At 51.4% G+C, this 24649-nt stretch overlaps 1 protein-coding gene and 1 long non-coding RNA gene across 4 annotated transcripts in view; both read left to right on the top strand.

Moving 5' to 3' along the window:
• The first annotated feature begins 653 nt into the window (after positions 1-653).
• Positions 654-24649, top strand: part of COBL (cordon-bleu WH2 repeat protein) — a 153642-nt gene continuing 129646 nt past the window's right edge. For 2 of the 3 annotated variants that reach the window (XM_074358630.1, XM_074358632.1), the window contains exon 1: positions 654-954. In XM_074358630.1, coding sequence (XP_074214731.1) covers positions 914-954 — 41 coding nt within the window. In that variant the 5' untranslated portion in view covers positions 654-913. The remainder of the gene's footprint in view (positions 955-24649) is intronic. The other variant, XM_074358636.1, reaches the window with a different exon arrangement.
• LOC141576149 (uncharacterized) lies at positions 1487-2886 on the top strand. The gene is made up of 2 exons (XR_012504380.1): positions 1487-1843; positions 2535-2886. It is a non-coding gene; the product is annotated as an uncharacterized LOC141576149 (long non-coding RNA).

The following is a 24649-nucleotide window of genomic DNA, read 5'->3' as shown; positions in this document are numbered from 1 at the left end:
CTGGGCAGCCCAGGGGCCTCGGGCTGGCTCGCTCTGGGTCCCGGCTTGGGCTGCCCCTGCGGGCACGCCTGCCGCCCGCCCCCCTGGAATCCAGCGCGGGGAGCTGGGCAAACTCCAGCGTGCTTCCAGCAGGCTCTCCCGGTAGCATCGCTGGGCCGGCTCCAGTCCGCGCTGTTTCCGTTTCCGACTCGAGAGGGGGCCCGAATCTGCATGTCTAACGAGTCCCCAGGTGCTGCTGGTCCGGGACCCACTTTGGGACCCACGGCACCGGAGACCTGCGGCACGGATGGAGGCTCCGTGGCGCTCCGGGGCTGCCAGAGCGGCCCCGCTCACTCCCTGCTCGGTCTCCGACCTCGGTCCTGGGGCGGGCCCGCCCACCTAGCCCTCGCCCGGCCCCTCCGAGGCCAGGTGGCTCCCCGCTCCGCGGCTCCTCCCCGCCGCCGCGATCCGGGGACCCCCAGCCCCCGCCCGCCCGCAGAGGGGCGCACGGCCTCCCCGGAACCGAGGGCCGCGGAGAAGCCAGGCGGCGGCGCCGCGGCGGGCGGGGGATCGCCCCCGGGGCCCGGGCGCCACCAGGCCACCCCCGCCCCCGGGACGCGCGCCGCCGCCCGGCCGGGCTGGGCGCGGCGGCGGCGGCGGCGGGGGCGGTGCTCCGGGGCGGGGGCGGGAGGGGGGGGACGCGGCGCACCTTGCTCCCGGCGCCCCCGCCCCGCGCCAGCCCCTCCCCGCGCGCCCGCCCGGGCCGGTTCCAGCCCCTTCCGTCCTCCCAGCCCCGCCGCTGTCCTCCGCCGGCGCGCGAGCGAGGACGATGGGTCAGCGCGGAAAAAGTGAATGAGGGCGGCGGCGGCGGCAGCGAGCGCCTGACCCGCCGGGCCCGACCCCGCCCGCGCCCCGCACCCCGGCCGCCGGCTCCATGGACGCGGCGCGCGCCTCGGCCGCCAAGCCGCCCACCGGGTAAGCGGCCTCCGGGCCTCGCTGGGCTCGGACTCCCGCGCCCGCCCCGCGCGCTCCAGGGACGGGGGCGCGGGGCCCCGGCGCGCACTCGGGGCGCGGGCGTCCCCGCTCCGGCGCCCTGCTGGGGGGAGGGGGCCGGCCGTGTCCTTTGTGCGCCCGGGCCGTCGCCCAGGTAACAGTGCCGGAGCACTCTGCTCGTGGGTGTGTTTGTGTGCGGGACCCCCACCGAGCCCCGAGCCGTGCCCAGCCCCCCGCGAGGGTTTCCCCGGGGTCGGGGAGGCGGAGGGAGACCCCGGCCCAGCCCGGCTGCTGACTTCCTGCCCGGTGGCGCGTTCCAGCCTTGTCACCCCGCACCGGGCACGGTCCCGCGCCGCACCGCCCGCTCTTCCTTCCCCGCAAATTGACAGCAGGGAGCAGGTTACGGGACCCCGGAGGCGCGTGGGTCCCGCGGGCTCGGGAGGGCTGGGGAGAAGGCACTGGCCTGGAGGTTTCCATGACCCCTCTTCCTCTTGTCCTGCTTGCTTTTCGGGGTCCCCGCGCACCGTGGACAGGCGGGACGGGACCGGGCCCGAGGTGGGGACCCCAGCATCGGAGTAAAGTCAGGGCTTCCATCCCTGCCCGCCTGGAGGTACCTCTGCCCGGACCTCCGCGGTGTCTGTTTTCCATCCCCGCACCTCGCGTGTGGGGATTCCACGTCACGTCCACATTTTACTCCCAGAAAGAGTACCTTCTCTCCCAGGAGAAAAACAGCCCAGCCCTTTAATCGGATTCTGAGCCGGGGTTTGAACCGTGCACAACCCAGCCGGGCCTGGTGGCCACTGCGCTGCGGGGTCGCGCGCTCCGCCGGGCGCACCGAGGACCTGTGAACCCTGTCGCCGGCCTGGAGCAAGTGTGTGATGAGTCCTGCAGATGGAATGAGGGGCTGGGGTGGGCCCTGCACCTGCTTTCCAAATGGGCCTTCTTTTCCGCTGGAGCAACTGGTCTCCAACGAGGCAGCCCTGGGGACAACTAATCTCTTTTCTTTGCGAGTGTGTCCCACTGACTCACCCTGCCCGGGTGTGCCCACAGGCCGCGGTGTCGCCCAAGTCCACAAAAGATTTTCAAAACAGGCTCCCCCCACCCCAAACTCTCCCTTTAATGCCAGGAAAAAGTGAGCCAGGTTAGCAAATCAAATAACCGTGAAGCTGAGGAATGTTAAAAAGAACTTTTTTTTTTTTTTGTCCTTTGTGCAGGGTGCTTAGTGGCGGTTATGTAATTCCCTTTGAACAAACAGATCTCCCAAAAGGAAGATCAGTGTGGGTGGGAAGTCCCGTTTCAGGGTAGCAGGCATCCCCAGATGACGTAGGGAAACGTGAAGTAGAATTACCTTTAAATCGGTCGCTTTACGAGCCCAATTTAATGCGCCCATTTACGGAAACTGAATCGTTCGGGTACTAGTGGCTTATAAATATATATATGGGAAGAGAGAATTATTTAAGAGGCCAGCAAAATCGTGCCCAAAAAGCATTTGTAAAATCCTTTAAAAGAATCTGATTGTGGACGTGTAACGTTCAGTCCTAAGGCCGGGACGCTCTTCCCAGTGTGGTACTAGGTAAGCAAGAGGAAAATAAAGAGAAGAGGTCTGGCTCGCAGCGCTTTGGAGAGTTCTGGTCGGCCTTCACGTCTGGGTCCCCCGGGGAAACTCCGCTGTGGCTGTGATGACAGAACTGAGGCTGTTTTTATTAACGCCTTTGACTCCCCACACGCACATCCGGCGCATCTGATCTGCCTGTTTGAACATCTTCGTCCAAGCATGTAGACATACTCTTTTATTTCTGTTGTTCCCAATTTTTTTACCATTTGATGTTTGTTTTAGTGCCTTTCAGTGCATCAGGAAAATATCAGAGGAAAGAAATGGTCTTGGTTTTTTAAAAATATATATATTTTATGTAATTTAGGTGTGTTGTTTTGTCTAACGGGAAGGAGAGGTGTGGACGTGAAATTCCTGGTGCTTTGGGACGTTAGCGGTGGCCGTCGGGTTCTGTGGGTTCACCCCTGAAATTACAGTTTCCTTTTCTCTGACCTGTTTTTATAGTTGCTTGAGGATAAGGCAGCGCTCCAGGGAAATTTGTTTTTTTCTCTGATGCTGCAGCGATTGGCGGTCAACTCACACTCAGTGAGCGCTCGCTTTCCCACACGCTAGGAAACAACAGATGGGACGGCTTTGGTGTTATTGCCCTTCCCTGGAACTAACGCTTGCTTGGTCGTGTTGCATGAAAATGGGCTGGATGGGGACAATGAGTGAAGGAGATTTCGCGTCCCAAAACAAGGTGTCCAGCAGCCCTTCTTGAGAATTCCTGAAAGGCTGGAGGCGTCGGCGGATGCAAACTCTGCGCTCATGTGTCAGAATAAATGACCACATGCGTGGTGGTTAGTCACCTTCGTAGAGAACAGAAGTCTGCATTTTTTTGTTGGATCGAAATTGTGTGTTTTTACCGGTAAGTCCATGAAAATGAAAACTTAGGCCTAACTTAAAAGTGTCTGGGAAAATGGGAAAAGCATTCTTGTAGGAAGGACGACATATGCAAAAAGTAACAAGGCAGACTTGAGGTGACTTTTCGGGGATGTCAGAGCTCAGTGGAGGTACCGTCATTGATGTAATACTCGAGACTGCGAGTAAAGGCAATTACTTTGGGTGAAGTTTTGAAATATCTTTAAGTCCGTTTAAGGCCGAGTTCACTGGCTTGCTTCAGTTCTCTGAGCGTCCGTGAGATCATCCTAGTGGTTGGTTTTTTATGGACACGGGCTTAACTTCCCCGCCGGACGGCGTACATAAGAGGCAGGAGGCTGCCAGTTGGGCAGGATACCGGGAAACTTTTTTCCTAGGGTGGAATCACATATTTCTGTAGAATAAATGTGACATGAAATGTCTGAACAGCTGGTGCGTTTGCTCGCTGGCCGCCTTCAGGCCGCCTGTTTACGTAAAGACCAGTGGACACTTGCCGATCAGCCCCACCGGAACGCTTGCTTCCGGTAGGCATTTCTCCACATCGGTTTCTATGTCTTGAATCAAGTTAGTAGAACAAGAAATCGTTTTTAAAATAGTCATCAAAGCGGGTAACTTGAGCTGCTCCAGTCCTGACAACCCTCCCTCTCCAGGTACAGGGTTGGGCGCAGGAGGCCCGCAGCCCTGCCCAGCCCGGCCTTGCCCGTCGCTCCCCGCGTGGGTGCGCGTTGCCAAGGGGCTGCTAGCGGGTGCGGGTCCTCACGGCAGGGTGAGGCTGCCGGGCCTTTCCTTAAAGGTTTCTAGGCTTTGGGCCCACCTGTCAGCAAGCGTGTCTACACCCTGACAAGCGGCAGCCTGGGTGATCATGTGTTACCTTAAAATCTTCCCGTTTAGTTGGAGCTGTACTGTAAGATGTGGCTTCTACGCTCTGCTGTGTGTCGGCAGCTCATTTACGGATGTAAACATTATAATGGCTCCTAGTAAGCTGTAATGGGAAAGAATATGCATACATTATATTATACACACATCTTATATACGTTATGTATCTTATATACATTATATCATATACATTATGTATCTTATATACACTATGTATCTTACATACGTTATGTATCTTACATACATTATGTATCTTATGTACATTATGTATCTTATGTATGTTATATATTTTATGTTATATATCTTATATGTCTTATGTTAAATATACCTTATATACATAGTTTATATCATATCTTATATATGTGTATTTTATATATATCTTATATTATATATACTTTATGTATAAATCATATTACATACATCTTATATACATATATTATACATATTTTATATTATATATCTTATATACATCATATATCTTATATACACATATGTCTTATATATATCTCATATACATACATTATACATATCATACATTATGTATTTTATATACATACATTATACATATTTTATATGTATCTTGTATATTTATATGTATCTTATATATGTATCATATATCTTATATTACATAATATCTTGTATATTGTATTGTATACCTTATATATATATATATTTTATATTATATATAACTGAATCACTATGCTGTACACCAGAAACAAACACAACATGGTAAATAAATTAAAATAAATAAATAAATAAATTAATTAATTAATTAAAAAATATAAAGAGTAAAAGGCAGGTATTGTTTGATGGCGAGTGAGAAGTGGGCCCAGGGCTTTGACGCTTTTGAAATTCTAGCTGTTCCTACTACCTTCGAGGAGTTGGGCGTTTCTGGGTTACAGTGTATCAGGTAATCTTAGAGTATCTTATTTTTATTTTTATTATTATTTTTTAATTTTTAGAGATTTCCCTTGGGTGGTTTATTTTATTTTATTTTATTTTTTGGGGGTGGTAATTAGGTTTGTTTGTTTGTTTCTTTCTTTCTTTAGTGGAGGTGTGGGGCATTGAACCCAGGACCCCGTGCCTTCTAGGCACACACTTTACCACTGAGCTCTACGCTTCCCCCTTTTAAAACTTAATTTAATTTAATTATTTTAATTTTGGGGGGAGAGGTAATCAGGCTTATTTATGTTTAGAGGAGGGACTGGGGATTGAACCCAGGACCCCGTGCCTTCTAGGCACACATTTGACCACCGAGCTATACCCTCCCCACCAGAACATCATAAATATTTCTCGATGGTCATGTAAGGGCGATGGAGCACGTGCGTGACTAAGTTTGATGCGAAGGTTTGTGCAACGCTGGGTCTCCCCTGCCTGCAGGAGCTGCGGCCTGTAACCCCTCCTCCGTCCCTCTGTGCACGGCTTTCCCGGGGGCCTGGCAGGGCTGAGCATTATTATTGGACCGGGCCCAGGTGGAGTGACACCCCCACACCCCTCCTGCAGGTCTGGGTCCAGTGGCCTCTTTAACTCGGGACCTGGGAAGGAAGTCCTAATTTGTGAGCGCCCAGCATGGCGTCTGTGATTCTTCAGGATGCAGTGATTGCAGACTCTGCCCACCTGCCAGTGAGCAGCGTAGCTTTCTAGGCCTTTTGTGCGGTGTTATTAAATGTGCCATGACGTGTCAATCTGTAACTGATCGTATGTCTTAAAGAGCGAGCAGGAATATTTGATACTAAAGCAGGGTTTAGAGCGAAGCTGTGCGAACTTAAAACATAGGAACGTGTGGTTCTGATTTAGATTTATTTACTATTTATTCTTAGAGGAGGAACCGGGGATTGAACCCAGGACCTCATGCATGCTAACCACGTGCTCCACCCCTGAGCTACACCCTCTCCTCCTCGTTTACATTCACTTTTGGGGTCTGTGGGTTTTATGTGTTGAGTAATTTTAGGTTCCTTTTTTTCACTCAGTTTCTGCTAGAGCAGAACGTATATTTGCTATCTCATGACCCACTGGAAGCTTGTATAAGATCTTCGTCTCTGTGCTCTGTCTGTCCTTCCGCTGTTCAGTATTGACTTATACTATTGACATATTGATAATTTGCCTTTTCACTCTTCACTGATTTAAGTGAGTTTTAACCCCCCCGCCACCACCCCATCTTCTACCCTTTGCTTCCTCACTTCCCCTGTCACTGGAGGGTTTGCTGCTCAGAGCCCCTGCGTGGCTTTCTGCACCTGAGTTCATGGCCGTGTCGTCCTTTATCACTTCTCCTTCCTGTTTCCATGGTTCCTGATTTTCCGCCTGTCTCTTCCAGTTTTAGGGTTAAACTTTTTTCTGTCTTATACTTCGTGTGGTTCCATTTGCTCTTCTGCCGAGCTCATGACGGTAATTGCCTTCAAGTCCTAACGGTGTTCATTCTAAACTAGATTTTGCTACGTACTCTGGGCTGGGTCTCCAGCCGCATCTCCGGGTCCTCCTGCCTGTCTCAGGGACGGTCCCACACTTCTGGCGGGATGCTCGCTTCCCCGGCTTGGGGGGCACGCTGCCGCCTTTAGGGTTTTCACACCCTTTTATCTGGCCCCCCTAATTAGATGCTGACCTGTTGCTTACCAGGACCGTGTCTTCTACCGGCCATGTCCAATTAGGATAAATTCCACATCCGAAAACATTTCTATTTCAAAAAAGGAAAACCAGGAAATCTTTTCAAGCTATGGCTCAGGTGTATTTTATTTTGGTCCATTTGGTAAGTCCGGTTCCAAGATCACGAAGGCTTTGGGCACAAGCATTTTTGCAGGATCCAATCCCCACTTCCCCCAAAGCAAGTGAAGGCTTTTTGAGAGACACTGATGGCTTCGGAAAGGTCACTGGAGTCCTTAACCCTTTTCAAAAAATCAGACACACATCCCCCAAAAGGAGCCAGGTAAACCGGGGGCCCTGGTTCATTGCTCTCCCCCCAGACAGAGGGCAGCGGGCTGTGGCTCTCTGTGGACACACGTGGACATGCTCCCACCCCCACTGGGCCACGCGGGGAATCCTTCCCTGATCCAGAATGCCTGGTGCTCGGCCCTTAATCCTGTCTGACTTTCTCCCATCAGAGGCAGACAGGCTGGCCTAGTGGGAAGAATACTGACTCAGGAAGAAGATTTGGCTCCCGGTGTCAGTTGTGCAACATTAAAGGGACCCTCTGAGCCGAGCCCGCCGGCCCAGGGTGACTCCTGCCGGGGCCCCAGCCCAGCGCCGACCAGCACGACTCTGCGCGGGTGAAGGTGTTCTGTGGTCGTGGCTGTGGCCGTGGTCGTGGCTGGTACAGGGGCGGCTGAGCACCTGAAATGTGGAGCTGAGTTTCTCACTTTCTTTTGTGCTCATTAATTGAAGGGTGAATAACCAGGGGTGGCCAGCGGCACCCCAGTGGGTGCACAGTGCCGCCTCTCCATTCATCCCTGTCCCCCTGTCCATCCTGAACCAGCCTTCGCTGGTGCTCTGGTGTGTCTGACTCTCTTTAAGAGCTGGAGGGGCTTCAGCGAAGGTGGGCGGACAAGTCACGGGGCTGTGCCCCTCCTTGTCCTCCAGAATCCTGGGAGACCCCGGGTTTTTTCAAAACGGGGCCCCTGGCGTCCTCTTGGCCTCTGCGAGGAACACATCATCACTTTCCCCAGAGCTGGTGCAGGGTCCACAGTGTGGCTGCGGGTCTGTGACACTGAGTCCCATGGGCAGCTGGCATCTCTGGACGGCAGGCCCCCTGTGCATCCAAAGCGGGGAAGATGGGGTCCCCCCACCACGTGCCGTCCAGGGGAGCTCCGTGCCCAGGGCTGGAGTCCACCCGGCCTTTGTCTGGAGCAGATCAGGGCACCGGCAGGTTTCTTCTGTGTGCCCTGCCCGCTTTGGCTTGTTCAGGATGGTCACCGGCCTGGAGACGTGGGGACAGAGGAGAACTCCCGAGCCTGGTCCCCACGGTGGCCGTAGCACGAAAATCGGGGTTCCTGCCTGGAGAGCTGGGCGGGCTGGAAAGAGAGCTGGCCTGAGAGGATGGGGGGACCCCTGCAGGATGCTTGCCCTGGGGTCTGTACCCTGGTTCACGCTGCCTTTGATCAGGGAGCGAAAGAGAGAAATTCCAGACGTATTAACTCTGCAGGGACGTGCAAAAGGCTTGACCAGAAAGCGAGCTTCGGCGCCTTGATGGAAGGTGGACCACGAGGGTGAGTGTGTCTGGGCGGGCGTGCGCGTGGGCGCGACGTGACATTTAAGCCTCACGTCCGGCCAGCACTTGGCAAAACCTCAGGTCCCCACATCAGACCTTGGCAGTTTTTTTTTTTTCAAACCCGATGCTTCGGGAATTGAATTTAAAAATAGCTCGGGAGGGAGCGATAACCACCAGAAGTGTGTGCTTCTGGTCCTTGGCTGATTTTTGAGACTTAAATATAGTTCCGTTGGCTGGAGCCCTGTTCATTAGGGACAAAACCCACTAACGTTCAACAAACAAGCCACGAGGCTGGAAAGACACCAAGTCGCACGTGCCACCGAGAGTGGCACCTTGCCCAGAGTGTCCCCATCCGTCTGCCCCCCGTCCGTCGGTCTTGCTGTGTATAGTTACCACGTGGAGTTGGTTTTGGGAAGAATTGGAAATCTCTCTCCGATTCTGTGTCTGAACCACTTCTTACGTGGTGATGATTAACGGTTAACTCATTGAAACTGAAGATTTCCATTTCAAGTATTTCCTTCGGCTCCCTCTCTCTTTTTTTTTTTTTTAACTGACCATAACGTTTCTCAGTTTTGGAATGCCACCTTGCTGGCTGTACATTTTGCCCAAAGGAATTTTTCCACCAGGAATGCTTTTGGCAACGCCTCACCTCACTTCAGCGTGTCGGCCTTCTGTGACAATGATGTTTTCCAGCGGACGGGATAATGTTCTCACCTGCCCTGCTCCGGGAGGTGGGACCCCGGCCCCCAACGGCCCCGCAAAGTTGGCGGCAATGATCCTCTCCGCAGCTGACGGGTGGGGCTGTCCCACGACTGAAGTCCCCAGGCCCGTGCTGCGTTCTCCACACCGCGGTCACCCACCACCCAGAGCAGAGGCCTGGGGCACGGTTTCCAAGGTCTTCTTTGCAAAAACTGCCCTTCTGGTGTCTGCAGGGTGGCAGGAAGTGACCCTGGGCTATTTCTGAACCAAGGGCCTTTTTCTGCAGAAACGGTCCCCTCGTGGGCATGTGTCTGGCTTCTTGCTTGGGCGGGAGATTCGGGACGTCGCCCAGTTGATGGTGACCGTGGTGACTGACGCATCTCCAGACACACAAGCCTGAGACGCTTGGGGTTGGGGGTGTGTTTGGAAGAGGTGAGTGGGGTGTGATGGGAGCTCGTGCTGAGCACAGACAGTGTGTTTGTGGGTGAACGCGGGGCCTCGAATGCAGACGTCCTTCTCCCCCATTTCTGCGCGATCCTGGCTTATGAATTAATAAACGTGTCAGAGCCTCCCTTTTGTCCCGGGTGGTGGCTCACCTCGCCGCGTCCTGTGCCCAGAGGTTTGATGACAGCGCGAGCTCTGCTCTGCCCCCGAGACGGGCTCCCCTCCCTCGATGCAGAAGCAGGCCGTGGTTGCTGGTTTCTTGTGGGCGGCCTTGGCCGGACCGGGGTCCGAGCTGTGAGTGCCACAGCGAGCGGGGCGGACCTCCCTGCCTCCCCTGCAGGTGGGTGGGCACCTTGCACAGGCCTCCTTGGGGTGACACCCGCAGCTCTGCCTCCCAGCGGGAGGAGCCAGGAGAAGGGCGAGCGGGGAGGGGAGTGGTCCTCGTGGCTGACTTGCGGCCCCTCCGCCTGATGGGCTCCGATGACGCTGATCTGCCGTGCAGCTGATGCCAAGGGACCTGGAAATGACCGCCGTCCACCTGGCGCCCACGTGGGGGCCCTGGGGGGTCCCGTAGCCCCCACCCCCAGGCTCTGTGCCAGCAGAACACCCCTCCACCTGTTTCCTTCTTTTCTAAGCTTGTTTTTCGTCACGCTCAGAAAAATAACTTAATCCCGCTCTCTGAAGTTTCCCTGCCGTGTGTGGAACCGTCTCCTGTCCCTTGTAACTGAGAAGGGTCCTGTGCAAAGTGGGGAAAACACGCCTCTTCTGTCTCCATCTTCACTGCTGGCCTGTGGGAGACATTGCTCCGTCGGGGAAGCCTCTGAATGGCAACCCCGGGGGGGGGGGGGAATTGCAGGTCTGGAATGTTCTTTCTTTTTTGTTTTTTTTTGTGACGGGGTGGTAATTAAGTTTATTTATTTACTGGTCATTGATTATACTTATTTATTTAAATGGAGGCTCTTGGGGATGGGGCCCAGGGCCTCCTGCCTGCGAGGCCCGCGCTCTGTCCCCGAGCTGCCCCCTCCCCCTGGAATGCTGTCTTGATGTTGACTTTCCATTTTCTGAGTTTAAAATTACCCAGGACTCTCATGTCAGGGTTTAGACTTTAGCCGACCAGGTGACCGGCAAGTCACCGGAGACACGTTTGACAACGGAGCTGGCTTCCCCGGCACGCCCGTGTCACACCGTCACTTTTTTTTTTTTTTTTTTTTTTACTTCGGCTGCTAGGGTGGGGGGTGTTTTAAGAATGCTACATAGTCCTAGCATTAAAAGCTGTTTTCCTTGATTTTCTGCGGGCAAAAGGGGCCGGTCGTTGGGGATAAAAAGATTTTTTCACCAGGTTGCACATTATTTGTCATTGCAAGGGGGAGACCGCCCCTGGCTCTGCAGGGCTGGGAGCTTCGTGTGAGCAGCGGGTGGTCTGGGCTGTCCGGTTGTTTCCAGGGGTGGGGCTAAGTGGGGCAGGTGGGAAGACAAGGTTTTCAAATGCGCCCTCTGCCACTTGGACTGGGTGCCTTGTCATCCTCGGTCCCCTCGTGACTAGGATGGAGGGTGGGCACCAGCCTCCACTGGACTGCATTCTCTGTGTCCTTTGCTCCTTCATTCCGAGGTGGGGGGTGTCACCCGCCACCTGGCACCCCCCCTCCAGTCCCCAAGGTGCACAAAAGCAGATGTGTCCCTTGATGTTGATTTTGGCTTTGGAGGACAGGCTTTCCAGCCAGCGTCCAACCATGTCTCCGGTCTCTTTATCTTTTATGAAAGGGCATGAAATGCTTTTCCATCTCTGCTCTCTGCATGTGAACCCGAAAGCGTCTTCCTCAGATTCTGGTCTGTCACATCAGCTTGGAAACGAGGCTTGGGGAAAAACACGCCCTTATCACTGTTTGTCCAAACGCTCTGACTCATGAAGTGCGCGCCCTGATCAGGGCGGTGGAAGCAGCCACTTATTTCTAAGAAGGGCGGCCCTGCGAGGGGTGTATTGTCGTCATGGTCCCCGCATTCACACTGGGAAAACCGAGCCAGGGACGTCGCGCATGCCAGACCATGAGTCACCGCCGCGCCTGAGTGTTTGTGACGCTGGTGACACACGCTGGCAGCCGTGCTCTGTGTCCTGCACCGTGTCTCCTTTTAAAATGGAAGTCGAGGCTCGTGACCAGGGGGTGGCAGTGAACGTGGGTGAGGTCCCTGCTTTGGAAAGCTCTGTGGCTCCTTAGAAGGAAAATGAACAGTCTTGCCTGGCAGTGGGACGCCTTAGAGCAGAATTTCTCAGCAGAGCTGGGTGGTGGCCGTGACGGCGTCCTTTCTTGCCCCCCTTAGCAGCTGACCACCCTCAGTGTTTGCAGGCACCTCTGAGCCCAGGGGTGAGCGTTCAGAGGGGCCCGGGTGAAGCCAAGAGGTTGAAGGCCAGTTGAAACCCACATAAAGAGAGGGCTTCAGCCCTGACTGCAAGGGGGCATCTCTTTGGAGCCGGGAGATGAGGAAGAGATGGTTAGATCTGAAGCAGGTGGAAACGTGGATGGATGTGTCTGGGGCGGGAGGTGGAGACGGAGCGCCCTGGGAGGGGCCACCGGGGGTGGAGGGAGGGCGGGGGACGCCCAGGGCCTGTCCCACCACCATGGGGTGGCCCGCAGGCCGGACACACCCCAGAGGGCCCCAAGGGACACCGAGGGCGGCCCGTGGAGAGGCCAGAGTCGCTTAAAGCCCTGCCGGGTGTCACCTTGGTCGGCTCGCTCTGTCCTGCTCAGCTTCAGGACCTGGTGTCGGGACCCTGGGCGGGCGTGACAGTCCCCTGGGCTTCGCGTGTGAATCCGAGGCCATCCGTGACACCTGTGGTCCTGCACGAAGGAAGAAGCAAGGCCCGTGAGCTGGGTCTGGGGTCAGAGACGCCCATCCTGTGCCTGTAGCGGGCCTGGGGCCAGCGGGAGCGGGGACGGTGTCCGTGCGCCCCGTCGGGGAAGGGGCCTGGCCGCGCAGCGTGCTGGCAGCGCTGGTCTGTGGATCTGGTGAGGGGTCGCCTGTCCTGAGAGCCCCCTCAGCAGACCTGCACGTAGACATGGTTATTGTCATCCTTTGGGGGAGGCGGGCACAAATCCCAGAGAGGCTAACCCACCTGCCCCGGGTTACAGACCCCACGCCTTTGGCCAGGGAGCCACGCAGTGACCTTCCCTGTGCACTGTCCGGCGTGACGGTGTTCTGTCACTCTCAGAGCAGGACTGCCAGCCTCCTGCTGTCCCCACCCGTCACCCCACGTGCCGGTCCCCCTGAGAACACTCCATCAGGGTCTGAGACGTTCCAGGCAGGCTGCAGGCCCGTCCCCACTGGGCCCCGGGCCCATGCTTGGGTCTCATGCCTCCTGCCACCAGTTTGAAACTTGCAGCCTCAGGCAGAGCGAGAGAAACAGGCAGAAGGCAGGCGAAGTCTGGATTTCTGGAGCCCCCCCCCCCCGATTCACTTCTTTTTAAAAAAAAAAATTGTTTTTTAATTAAAAAAATTTTTTATTGAACTGTAGTGGATTTACGATGCTAAGTTTCAGGTGCACAGCAGAGCGATCCAGTTGTACGCATACATACACATATATTCATATTTTCTTTTCAGATGCTTTTCCATTTTATGTTATTACACGGAATTGACCATAGTTCCCTGTGCTCCCCAGGACGGCCTTGTTGTTTACCTGTTTTATGTGCAGCAGTGTGTGTCTGCTCACCCCCAGCCCCTCATTTATGCCTCCCCACCCTCTCCCGTTTGGTACCCACAGTTTGTTTTCTATGCTCAGGAGTCTGTTTTGGGTTTGCAAATAGAATTTTTATCATTTTTTTTTTGTTCCACATATGAGTGATGTCCTATGATATTTGTCTGAGTTACTTCACTCAGCATGACAATCTCTAGATTTATGTCTTTCCCATTTCACAGCTGCATCGAGGCTAGGAATTTTCAAAAGTCCTTGGAGATGGGGTCCTTAGCTAACCGCCTGCTCGGCCCCTCCCAGGCCGCCAGGCAGTGGGATGCGGGAGCCTCGTTAAATTCCTCAGTGTCTTCAGGATGCTCAGTGCCTGGGGGGGGAGGCGGGGGCTGGGTGTGTGCGGGCAGGTGTGTTCAAGGACATCGAAGGGTGTCTCTGCTCCTTCTGGGGGAGGGTGTGCCGGGCATCCTGTCTGGCCTCCGTCGTGGTTCTGGGGCTGCTTCCTTTACTCCGCAGGGGGAGAGGCCGGTTGGAGAGGGTTTGGGGGCCGGGTGGGGAGGGCAGAGCGGAGGTGAGAGGAGAGAGCTCCCGGGGGGTGCGTGCTGTCCTGGGGCAGGTGGGACCAGGCTGCGGCTTTCGGTGGTGCAGGGTCACATGTGATACCCAGAGATGCTCCGTGCCCGTAGGTGGGAGGGATCGTTGCTGTGAGCTCGTGGGTCGGGCCCTCCACGTGCCTGCTTGGGTCTCCTTACAACAGGGGCTCGACTCGGCAGGGCGCGTGATGCAAGGAATCACGGTGGATGTCGCCCTGCCTTTCGAAGTCACGCTCTGTCACTCACGTCGCATTCGATCGAAGCGTGTCAGCACGTCCAGTCCGCACTCACGTTGGGGCAGGAGGCTCTCCCCCTGAAGGGGCTTCTGTGAACATGGGTGTGTGTTTTGCAACTCCCGGGGCAGGCTGCGGTCTTCCCAAAGCAGCCTGGTTAAACCGCTCGCGGAGGCGGATTAAAATCCACATGGAGGGACCGACGGACGGAAAGGAGACTTTTATAACCAGATGCCGCTGGAGGTGCCCCGAGGGTTGGCTTTTTCACACACTGAGGCCAACCAGGAGGCGCGATTGTAAAAATGATGAAAATGCAGCCTGTCATTTAAAAACAAAACAGCAAACAAATCTCATCGCACTGCGTACGACTTTATTTTTGTGGGAGGGGCATTTAGCAGGTTGCCAATGTCAGGTTTTACTTTTTATTGAGACACAGTTGACATCAAACGCTATATCTGTTGTAAATACACCGTGGCGTGATTTGACATGTCTGTATATTACAGACTGACACCGGTTAAAAACATCCGTCACCACGCATGATTTTTTTTTTTTTCCTTGTGATGAGGATTTTTAGTGCGGTTTGAAGTCAGGCAGTGTGACGCCTCCAGCTTTGCTCTTTTCTCGAGATGGCGTTGGCTCTCCCAGGTCTTTCGCGGTGCCATATGCATTTTAGGATCGTGACGTTCTCCTGCGAAAACATGCCATTGGAACTTTGCTAACGGCTTGCCTTCAGCCTGCAGATCACTTTGAGTAGTAAGGACATTTTAACAATGTTGAGCCTTCCAATCCAGAAACACAGGGCATCTTTCCATTTATTTGTGCCTTTTCTCGGGGTTGAGGGGTCTTCTGAGTAACTGCACCCCAGCTTCTCCCTGGGAGGTTGGCGGTAGAGAGAGGGGTGCTCAGCTGGAGTGGTTTGAAGGCTGATGTGGGGTGAAGGTTATCCATCCTTTCATCCAGCCCCTTGTCCATCTCTCCCCTCCCTCAAGTCCTTAAATGCATTGTGCTCCAGGCTCTCAGGGAGGCCAGTCCGGACGTTCCATGTAGTCTGAGCGGACCGCATGGACGCGGCACAGGTCCTCTCTGTTGCCAAATCTCCTCTTCAGGGGCCTCTCTGGTTACATTTTAATACACTTCACTGTGGTTTCACCAACTGCTTTGGAAAATGACAGTCAGCCCCCAGCTATAAGTCATCAGAAGTAGTGAAATGGTTATTCAAGCATTTGCCATCGTCCGTCAGGAAACAGGCCTCCCTAAACTGCTTGTGGGGCCATGTGTGTCATTGTTTTCCTGCAGAATCACGTGTCTGAACAATAAATTGTGGCTCCAAAAAAGACATGAGCGATTTAACTCCTGTACAGTGATTCTTTGCTACAAAAACCAAAAGAAAAAACAAAGCAAGTAAAGATGATCTTAATATTTTATCTTCTAATCAGACTTTTTTTTTCCAACACCAGCATGTGGACTAGAGATTTTATTAAAGGTTTGGAGGAATGGAAATGGGTTTGCATTCCAGCAGAGCCAGCAAATCGTAATTCATTATTAGCCATCTTTTTCCTTTTTTTCTTTTTTTGGCTAAAAAAAAAAATGCACCTTTTAACGAGAAAAAGATAGCCATAATTTTTTTCAATATACATATGTGTACTGCTCGTTGTTTCTAAGAACAGTTTACAGCTTTAGTTTTTTTAAACTCACATCGTTATCGAACGGATAAACCCAACCGCAAAAAAAAAAAAAAGAATTAACAGGATGCAGTCACCCAGTCATAAGGGACAGTAAGATGTGCTGGCACATTTTCAAGAAATCAGTTTACCTAAGTTGTAAGTAATAAATAGATCCATCAGGCGTTTTCCAGCATCTGACGACACACTTCTTGTCGACTGAAGGACAAAGCACAACCTAAAAGTTACGCGTTAAGTTTTATTCGAGGGTCTTCCTGAGAACCTACAGCCTGGGCGACGACAGCCTCTCACATGGGCTTTGAGGACCTGCTCAGAGGAGGCAAGGGAGGAGGCAGGATGCAGAGAGTTTGGAGAAGGGCAGGGAAAACACATACTCAGACATGGAAAGGTTACTGCTGGTCACAAAGAACAGTTTCAAGTTAATGATTTCAGTGCGTTTCCGTGTTTGGAGAGATGCGCCAGTCTGGGCTCGTTGCCTTTTGTTCTTAGACGTGCACGTTAATGACCTGGAAGCCAGTGTCTTATTTTCCTCCATCCAGAATCCCCCTCAGGGGGCGCCGTCAGGGGCGGGGGCTGCAGCAGTGACTTGATCCTTGTCAAACAGGAATGGGGGCAACATTCTTAGTTTATTGGACTCTGTCCACACTCTGAATTAAAATCATGTATCGGGGAGGGTCCAGCCCAGCGGTGGGGTGCGTGCTTCGCATGCACGAGGTCCTGGGTTCAATCCCCAGCACCGCCATTAAATAAATAAATCATAATAAAACACATTATTATGGTATTTAGTTACAGATAGAGGACCATTTTTAAATATATTCATTGCATTCATTGTGTGTGTGTTTTTTTTAAATAGCAATTAGTTACAATTCATGCATGTGCTGGCATCTTGGGTGTGGACGGTTGGTCCCCTACTCGGGACAGAAGGAAGGGCAGATCTCTCAAAGGGTGCTGATGACAAATGTCAGGACCTGGGCGGGCTGCACGCACAGCAGGAAAGAGGGAGCGGCTCGCCCTGCCTGCAGGGTGGGGCAGAGATAAGTCAGGTTTATTTTTACGAAAGGCCTTCTGAGAAGAGGGTTCTGCTGCGGGAGCTCTTAAATAGCAGGCTCCTTGCAGACGCCCGCGGCAGCCGGGCCCGAGGAGCTGTAAATACCACACCAGGATTAGCTCGTGGAAACGGACACCGGCGGCTGGATCCGAGGGGCACTTACTTGTCTCTGGTGATCAGAAAGGAGCAGAAGGAGGGGAGGGAGCGGGCAGACTTCTGCCAGGCTGTCAGGGCACCACCCCCTTTCCCAGAAAAGCCCGTCCTGCTGATTCCCCGGCTTTGGGGACAATTCTCGGACCTGCCATCGGAGCGGCCCCGCAGAGCGAGGGGCACGTGGCAGCCGAGGAGCAGGGGGACCTCAGGACCCCAGGAGTGTGCCTGGCCACCAGGAGGGCATGTCTCCTTTGCTGGGTGGGGGGTCCTGACTTTCACACACGAGCCCCCGTCAGTGATGCTGTGATGGTCCGGCCCACGTCCCCACCGCCTGCAAGGCCGGGCAGTCCTCAGAGCATTTCTCTGGTTCCTTTTGCTGGGGCACTATTTTTTTTTTTTAAAGAAACAATCTCTACAACTTTAATCAAAGGAGGGACACAAGTGAAATTAATTCTAGAGAAATCGAGGGCAGCTCACGCAGAAGGGCCGCGCTAGCTGACTCCAGGGGACACAGAGCGATGCGTGCATCCTGGCCTGGTAAGGTCGGATGGAACAAAATATGAGGTCTTTATTTAAACAGAGTTAGGACCAGGGTAGTTCTTGAGTGACAGGAGCTGGAGGCAGACTGCTGTGGGTGGAGGAACCGCATCTTATGTGCTGAGGTCACTGTCCTGACCTGGTACCCCGACCGCAGTAGGGGGTCATGGCGTTCTGGCCCGAGGGCCTCCCGGCCCTCAGCTGCAAAAGATCTCACTCATTTTGAAGATGACACTCTTTCTCAGGAATGTATCCGTCTTCCTGTGCAATGGAGAAGGTGTACTGAGTTTTGTAGGCAACTGACTGAAGGGCCCTTAAGTCCAGTAAACTGCGGACGGTGCCCAGGAAGCAGCTGGGCGGAAGTTCCCTAGCGTCTGATTCAGGAATTTTTTTTCACATTATCATCATTTTTTATACAGGACTCCCGTTCACAGACAGACAAAGCTCATTTTGGACTAGATCATTTTTCTGGGGACGTCTCCATATTCAGGAATAAGCTACCATTGATTTGAAGATTTACATAATTCCCATCAGGGGCAGGCGTCCCATGACAAAAAGTGGAGTATTTCTCCTTTAAAAAATACGGTGGCAAATTTCAAACATGCATTCAAGGGGGGAACACAGTCCGGGGACCCACGTGTGCCCATTTGTGCCCAGTTAGCAAGCTTTACCATTTTTAACCTTTTTTTTTTTTTTCTCTTTTTGGTTTGATTATTGTTGGCTGAAAATAAAACAGCACCATCTAAAAGTTGAGAGTCTCTTTATTTGGCAGATTTTCTGAGGCCTCAAGCCTGGGAGACAGCCTCTCAGATGCTCAAAGGGACTGTTCCCAAGAGGCAGGGGAGGAGCCAGGATTTGTAGGAATTTTTGCAACCAAGACCGGGTAGTGGGAACATCAAAAAATGCCTGTTAATTAAAGGGAACCAGACATCTCCAGTTAAGGAGCTGAGCGCTTTTCTCTGTACGGGAAGGTGCAAAGTCTGGGCTCACTGAAAGCATTCCTTTGATGTGCACCTGAGCTCTCCAGGGCCAGCGTCCTGTCCTCTCCCGTCCTGAGTCCCCTCTGGGGGCCCCGCTGGGGGTGGCTGCACAAACTGGGCTGCCTGCCTGTCCCCACCCTGAGTTCCCCACAACTCCCTGTTGGGGGCAGCGGGAGTGGCTGGTGGCTGAGCTCTGCAGCATCCTTTGTTTACTGACGTGGCTGGCAATCTTTTTCATTCACAGTGTTGTCATTTTAATAATGTCATCAGCCCAAAGCTCAGAGACGGGGGGAGGAAGCTGGGGTTGTGAGGGAAGACTTTGTAGGAACATGGGGGTACCCAGAGCTGGGACACCTGAGTTTTAGGAGAGGTGGCTCCTGCCCTTCCACGCCCTTCCTTCTGTGTCTGTCTTCGAGGTTCCCTGACTGCTGGGCTTAAGCGAGGCCGGGGACCCGCGCACGGATCGCTGGTCATGCGGGCTGTTTCCTCCAGCTGGATGCCTGAACCCGGCTGTCTCAGTTTCCGCGGCATCTTTGCAGGGAAGCATCCTGGTGAAGACGTCAATCCTGTCTCCTTGGCCCGTCGCTTCAGAACCCACGTTCCCCAACGATGAGCCATCAAGGACGGTCTCTGAGCTCTGCTGCTGGTCCTTGGGGTCCTTGGGTGGCAAGGAGCCCGTGACCCAGACAACAGGCCGGGACTGGCCGTCCCTCCGCGTCCCCACGATGGCCTGTGCGTGTCCCTCGGGTTTGCTCAGGAACAGGAGTCGGCCTCGCACTAGCACGGCCTCTGCGATGCAGCTGGAGGAGGTGGCCAGTCCGAGGTCACAGCTGCGCTCGGGGACACCCCCTTCCACGTGCTTCCCAGCCGCTCCCGGGTCCTCCTGCCCTGCCACGTGTGTCTTTCTCTGGGTCCCATCAGCTTTCCCGAGGCCCTTGGTGTCCAGCCTGCGCGCAGGAAGGCTCATAAAAGTGGGAACAGCCAACCAGGCCAGGGGACAGAGGGAGGGGGACGCCAGCCGTGAAAGCAGGTCTGCGTGCGGCGAGGGGGCATCGGCTTTGTCTCCGTGTTTCTGCGAAGCTGGGCAGAAAGGGGGAAGGCTGACCCTCCTTATTCTCATCCTTGAAATTAGGACAGTGTCTGTCCCTCCAGGAGAACTCATTGTCCCTGGCACCAGGAGGCAATTAACGATGCACAGTGGTTCCTTCTGGTCCCTGCTGCCCACCTGCATTTTGTGGCTTGCAGGAAACGTTCTTTTCCAGCACACGTCGTTTGGACACCTACTGTGTGCGGAGTGCGGTGTTGGTGGCTGGCACAGCAGTGCGGGCACCCCGTCCACGTCGCGGGCGTCAGGTTCCTGGCCCGTGCTGGGGCGGGGGCGGGGGGCGCTGCGTCTGTGGACCAGGGATGGGGTGGATGATCGGCTGTTCCAGGGGTCAGGGGTCTGCCGGAGCGAGGGCACAGCCTGCGTCTGGAAGGATGAGAGAGCTGGATCTCCGGGAAGGGGGGGGTGGCCAGCTGGGCGGGATCAGCACGAGAGGAGCCTTCGTGCTGTGTGTTGGAGCTGAGACGGAGTGTTGGAGGCTGGCTGGCTGGTGGCGCTTTTGGGACCACTGCCAGACAGCGGTCCTGAACCCATCGCTTCTGCTGCCCTCTGCTCCGAGAGATGAGATGGGTGGCGGCAGACGCCCCCTGGTCCCCAGACGTGGCGGGCCCGCCGGGGAGCGCTGCTGATGCTGCCAGCCCCGTTTCTTCCCCAGGCGGTGTCTCTGTGCCCCCATAATTCACAAGTGAAGGCAGTAAGGTGTGGCCTCTGATCACCATTTTATATTGTTCTTTAAAAAGGCGCCACAAATCCATCATCACATACGGTGAGGCGGGGAGGAAGCATGTTCCACGGACGTCGGTCTGGAAGACTGGCTCTTGAAAGTAGATCTTACTTCCTCTCGGTATTTTTCTAAATGTTATTAACATCGAGTCAGCTTGACTTTTTTTTCTTTTTTTAAGAGACTAAAAAAACCAAAAATTACAGAAAAGATCCATGAAACTAAAAGCTGGCTCTTTGAAAAGATAAACAACATTGATAAACCTTTAGCCAGACTCATCAAAAAAAAAAAAAGAGAGAGAAAAAAGCCAAAATTAATAAAATCAGAAATGATCATTTCTTAGAAGTGCAATTTGCCAAGGGTGAAGCAGGAAGACATAGAAAATATGAATTATGAATGAACCACTTACCAGTACTAAAATCGAATCAGCATTTTAAAACTCCCAAAGGACGAACGTCCAGGACCAGATGGATTTCCAGGCAAATTCTACCGAACATTTAGAGCGGCGTTGACACCTGTCCTTCTGAAACTCAAACTCATTCTACGAGGCCACCATCACCCTGATACCAAAACCTAAGATATCCGCCCCCCAAAAAAGAAAGTCATTTATGAATATAGATGCAAACGTCCTCAAGGGTCGGCTTGACTCCTTGCTGGTCCAGTTCTGTGAATTTTAACGCAGGCGTGGCTCTTCACGACCAGATCTGCAATCAGGGTGCACAGGACAGCCCCATCACCCCAGAACCCCCACGCCGTCCCTCCCTTCTCCCTCCTCGCCCTCCTGGCAGCCGCCGCAGGTCTGTTCTCCATCACTGTCATTCGGTCTTTGGAGAACGCTGTACGAATGGCATCATGCAATCCGCGTCCTTTTGAGCCTAACGTCTGTCACTCACAGCCACCTCTGAGGTTCGGCGTCTTGCGTGTCTCAGTGACTCTGTTTTTGGTTTTTTTTTTTTTTTAATCGCTGAGTGGTGTTCTCTTGTATGAGTCCACCCCCGTGTGTTTACCCGTCCACCCACAAAAGGACATCTGGGCTGTTTCCACTCTTTCGTGCTCGTGTATGTGAGCCGCGCCAAAACATCCCAGCCCTGGTGTCACTTTCTGTGTGTCAGTTCCCATTTGTCTAGGATAAATGTCCAGGGGTGGGCTTGCTGGCTCATGGGGTTGTGGTTAACTCTGCAGGAGGCTGTCGCACTGTCTTCCAGAGCGGCTGGACCATTCTGCATCCCTGTTAGCAAAGAGCGCGGCTTCCAGTTTGCTTTGAATTCTCACCAGCGCTTGGTGTTTTCAAGACATTTTTCTTTTAGCCGTTCCTGCCAGCGTGCGGTGGTTTCAACTCCCACCTGCTCAGTGGCTCACGATCTTGCACTTTGTCCGGGAGTTTATTTGCCATCCTTGTATCTTCCTTGGTGAGATCTCTGCTCCTGTCTTTTGTCTGTGTTTTTAAAAAAAAGTGGGATCATTTTTTCGCTTATGTTGTATTTTGAAGACTCTTCATTGAAGGCGGTACAGATCTTTGGTCGAATATGTGATTTGCAAGTATTTTCTTTCTTCCCCAGCCTGGAGCATGTCTTTTTCTTCCTTTCATAGTGTTTTTACAAGATTACAAGTTTTTTATTTTAATTGAAGTATAGTCAGTTGCAATGTGTTAGTTTCTGGTGCACAGCAGCATGTCCCGGTCATGCATATATATATATATATATATATATATACACATATATTTGTTTCCATATTCTTTTTCATTGAGAAGATTAGAAATTTTTAGTTGCAAGGAACCCCAATTTCTTTGCACTGCGTGCTTTCGACACGATTTGGGGCCATGTCTAATGGCTGTGTTGATTTTCTCCTGTGTTTTCACTTTTCCATTGAGCTCTGTGATTCATTTTGAGTTAATTTTGGTGTAAGTGTGAGGTTGAGATCAAACATCTCCCCCTCTTTTTTCATGCTGTTTTTTTTTTTCTCTGGCACAAGGTGTCCAGTTGTCTCAGCACCATTCATGACAACATCGTCATTGTCTAATGAACTGCCTCGGCTCCTTCATCAAAAATCAATTGTCCATGTTCATGAAGATCTATTTTTTGACTCTTTACTTTTAAAATTAATTTATATACGTTCTTTCATCAACACCGTTGAATATTGTAGCTTTGTAGTCTTGAATAGTGTAGCTTTGTAGTTAGCCTTCAAACAGGGCAGTGGGATTTCTACAACTTTCTTCTTCTTTTTCAGAAATGTTTGGGCTCTTCTCATTTCTTTGCCTTTCCATAAAAATTTTAGAATCAGTTTATCTAGATCTACAAAAACAAAAATCATGCCTGAAATTTTGTTAGATTTCTAAGTCATTTTGAATCTTCCAACCAATGAACATAGTATATCCTTCATTTGTTTGGGTCTTTCTTCTTAAATTTCTTTGATGAGATTTTTTTTTTTTATCATTTTCATTATATAGATCTTATCCATGTTGGCTAAATTTGTTTTTCTTATCAAATTTCTTTGATGAATTTTTTTTTTTTTTTAGCATTTCCAGTGTATAGATCTTATCCATGTTGGCTAAATTTGTTTTTCTTATCAAATTTCTTTGATGAATTTTTTTTTATCATTTTCAGCATATAGATCTTATCCATGTTGGCTAAATTTGTCTTTCTTATCAAATTTCTTTGATGACTTTTTTTTCTTTAGCATTTTCAGTGTATAGATCTTGTCCATGTTGGCTAAATTTATACCGAAATATTTAAAATTTTGAAGACATCGTAAGTGAAATTTGAAATTTCAGTTTCTGGTGATTCATTGTTGTCTAGAAATGGAATTGATTTGTGTGTTGAGCTTGTCTCCTGTGACCTTGCCAAACTCATTTATTAATTTTATAAAGTTTTTACTTTTGGTTTGGTTTTTTGCAGATTCCTTGGGTTGTCTCCGTATGCCTAGAAAATACCTATGTTTTCATTTCCTTTTTTCCAATCTTTATGTCTTTTATTTCTTTCTCTCTTCTTACTGAACAATGTAGACTTTCTGTCTGAGGTTGAACAGGACGAGTGAGAGTCTACATCCTTGCCTTGCTCCTGATCTTGGGGAGAAAGCGTTGAGCCTTCAGAAGCATTTCGTACGATAGTGGTTGGCGGTTTGTTTCTGTAGAAGACACTCCCTCCTGTTCCTCGTGTGCAGAGAGCTGTTGGTGTTGAATTAGGCTATATATTTTTCTTTGTTTTAATCGATACGTTCATGTGATTTTTCTTCTGTAGATGGTCCGTGTGGTGAATTACATTGATTGACTTTGAAGTATTGAACCAACCTTGCCTTCTTGAGATAAAACACACTTGGTTGTGGTGTGTTCTTATATATTGCTGGATTCTATTTGCTAATTTTTTTGAGGATTTTTGCATCTGTATTCATGAGGGATATTAGTATTTGGTTGTCTTTTCTTTTGATGTATTTGTCTAATTTTAGCATCTGGGTAATATTGGTCTCATATAATAATTTGAGAAGTGGTTCCTCCTCTTCCATTTTCCGGAAAAGATTAGGTAAAATTGGTATAATGTTTTCCCTTAAATGTTTAGTAGAATTTGCCAGTGAAATAATCATATGCTGGACAACTCCTTTTATGTGCTCTTAACTACAAATTCAAATTTTTAAATAAGTTTATTTGGGTTATCTATTTCAGCTTCAGTGAGTTTTGGTAGTTTGTGATTTTGAGGAACTGGTGCATTTCATGTAAGTTGTTTAATTGTGTGCATAAATCTGTGCAGAGAATTCCCTTAGTGTCCTTTTATTGTCTGTGGTTTCTCATTCTTCATAATACTAATTGGTGTCTTTGCTCTTTTCTGTCACTCTCGTGATATGCTTATCAATTTTTATTGATATTTACCAAAAAAACCAACTTTTATTGTCATTTTCTCTATTGCTTTTTGTGTTCTCTGCTCTTAGCTTTATCATTGCCTGCCTTCTCCATGATTTAGTTTACTTTCTATTTTTTAAATTTGATTAGTTGGAACTTAGGTTATTGATTTTAGACATTTCTTTTCTAAAGCAAGCATTTAACACCAAACATTTCCTTCTAAGCACTCCCTGATTTTCATTCCACCAGTTTTAATTTATCTATTCATTTATGTTCAAATCTGAAACGGCCTCTTTACCCCATGGATTATTCAGAAGTATATCATTTGTAATATAAGCACTTTCCAAGTGCTTAGAAATGTCATGGTTATCATTCTGCTGTTGACTTCTTGTCTGTTTCCAGTATGATTAGGGAACATACTTTATATACC

Source organism: Camelus bactrianus, chromosome 36 (genome assembly GCF_048773025.1).
Source record: "Camelus bactrianus isolate YW-2024 breed Bactrian camel chromosome 36, ASM4877302v1, whole genome shotgun sequence".
NCBI lineage: Eukaryota > Metazoa > Chordata > Mammalia > Artiodactyla > Camelidae > Camelus > Camelus bactrianus.
The sequence above is the reverse complement of the archived record's forward strand: the minus strand, read 5'-3'. Positions and strand labels throughout refer to the sequence as shown.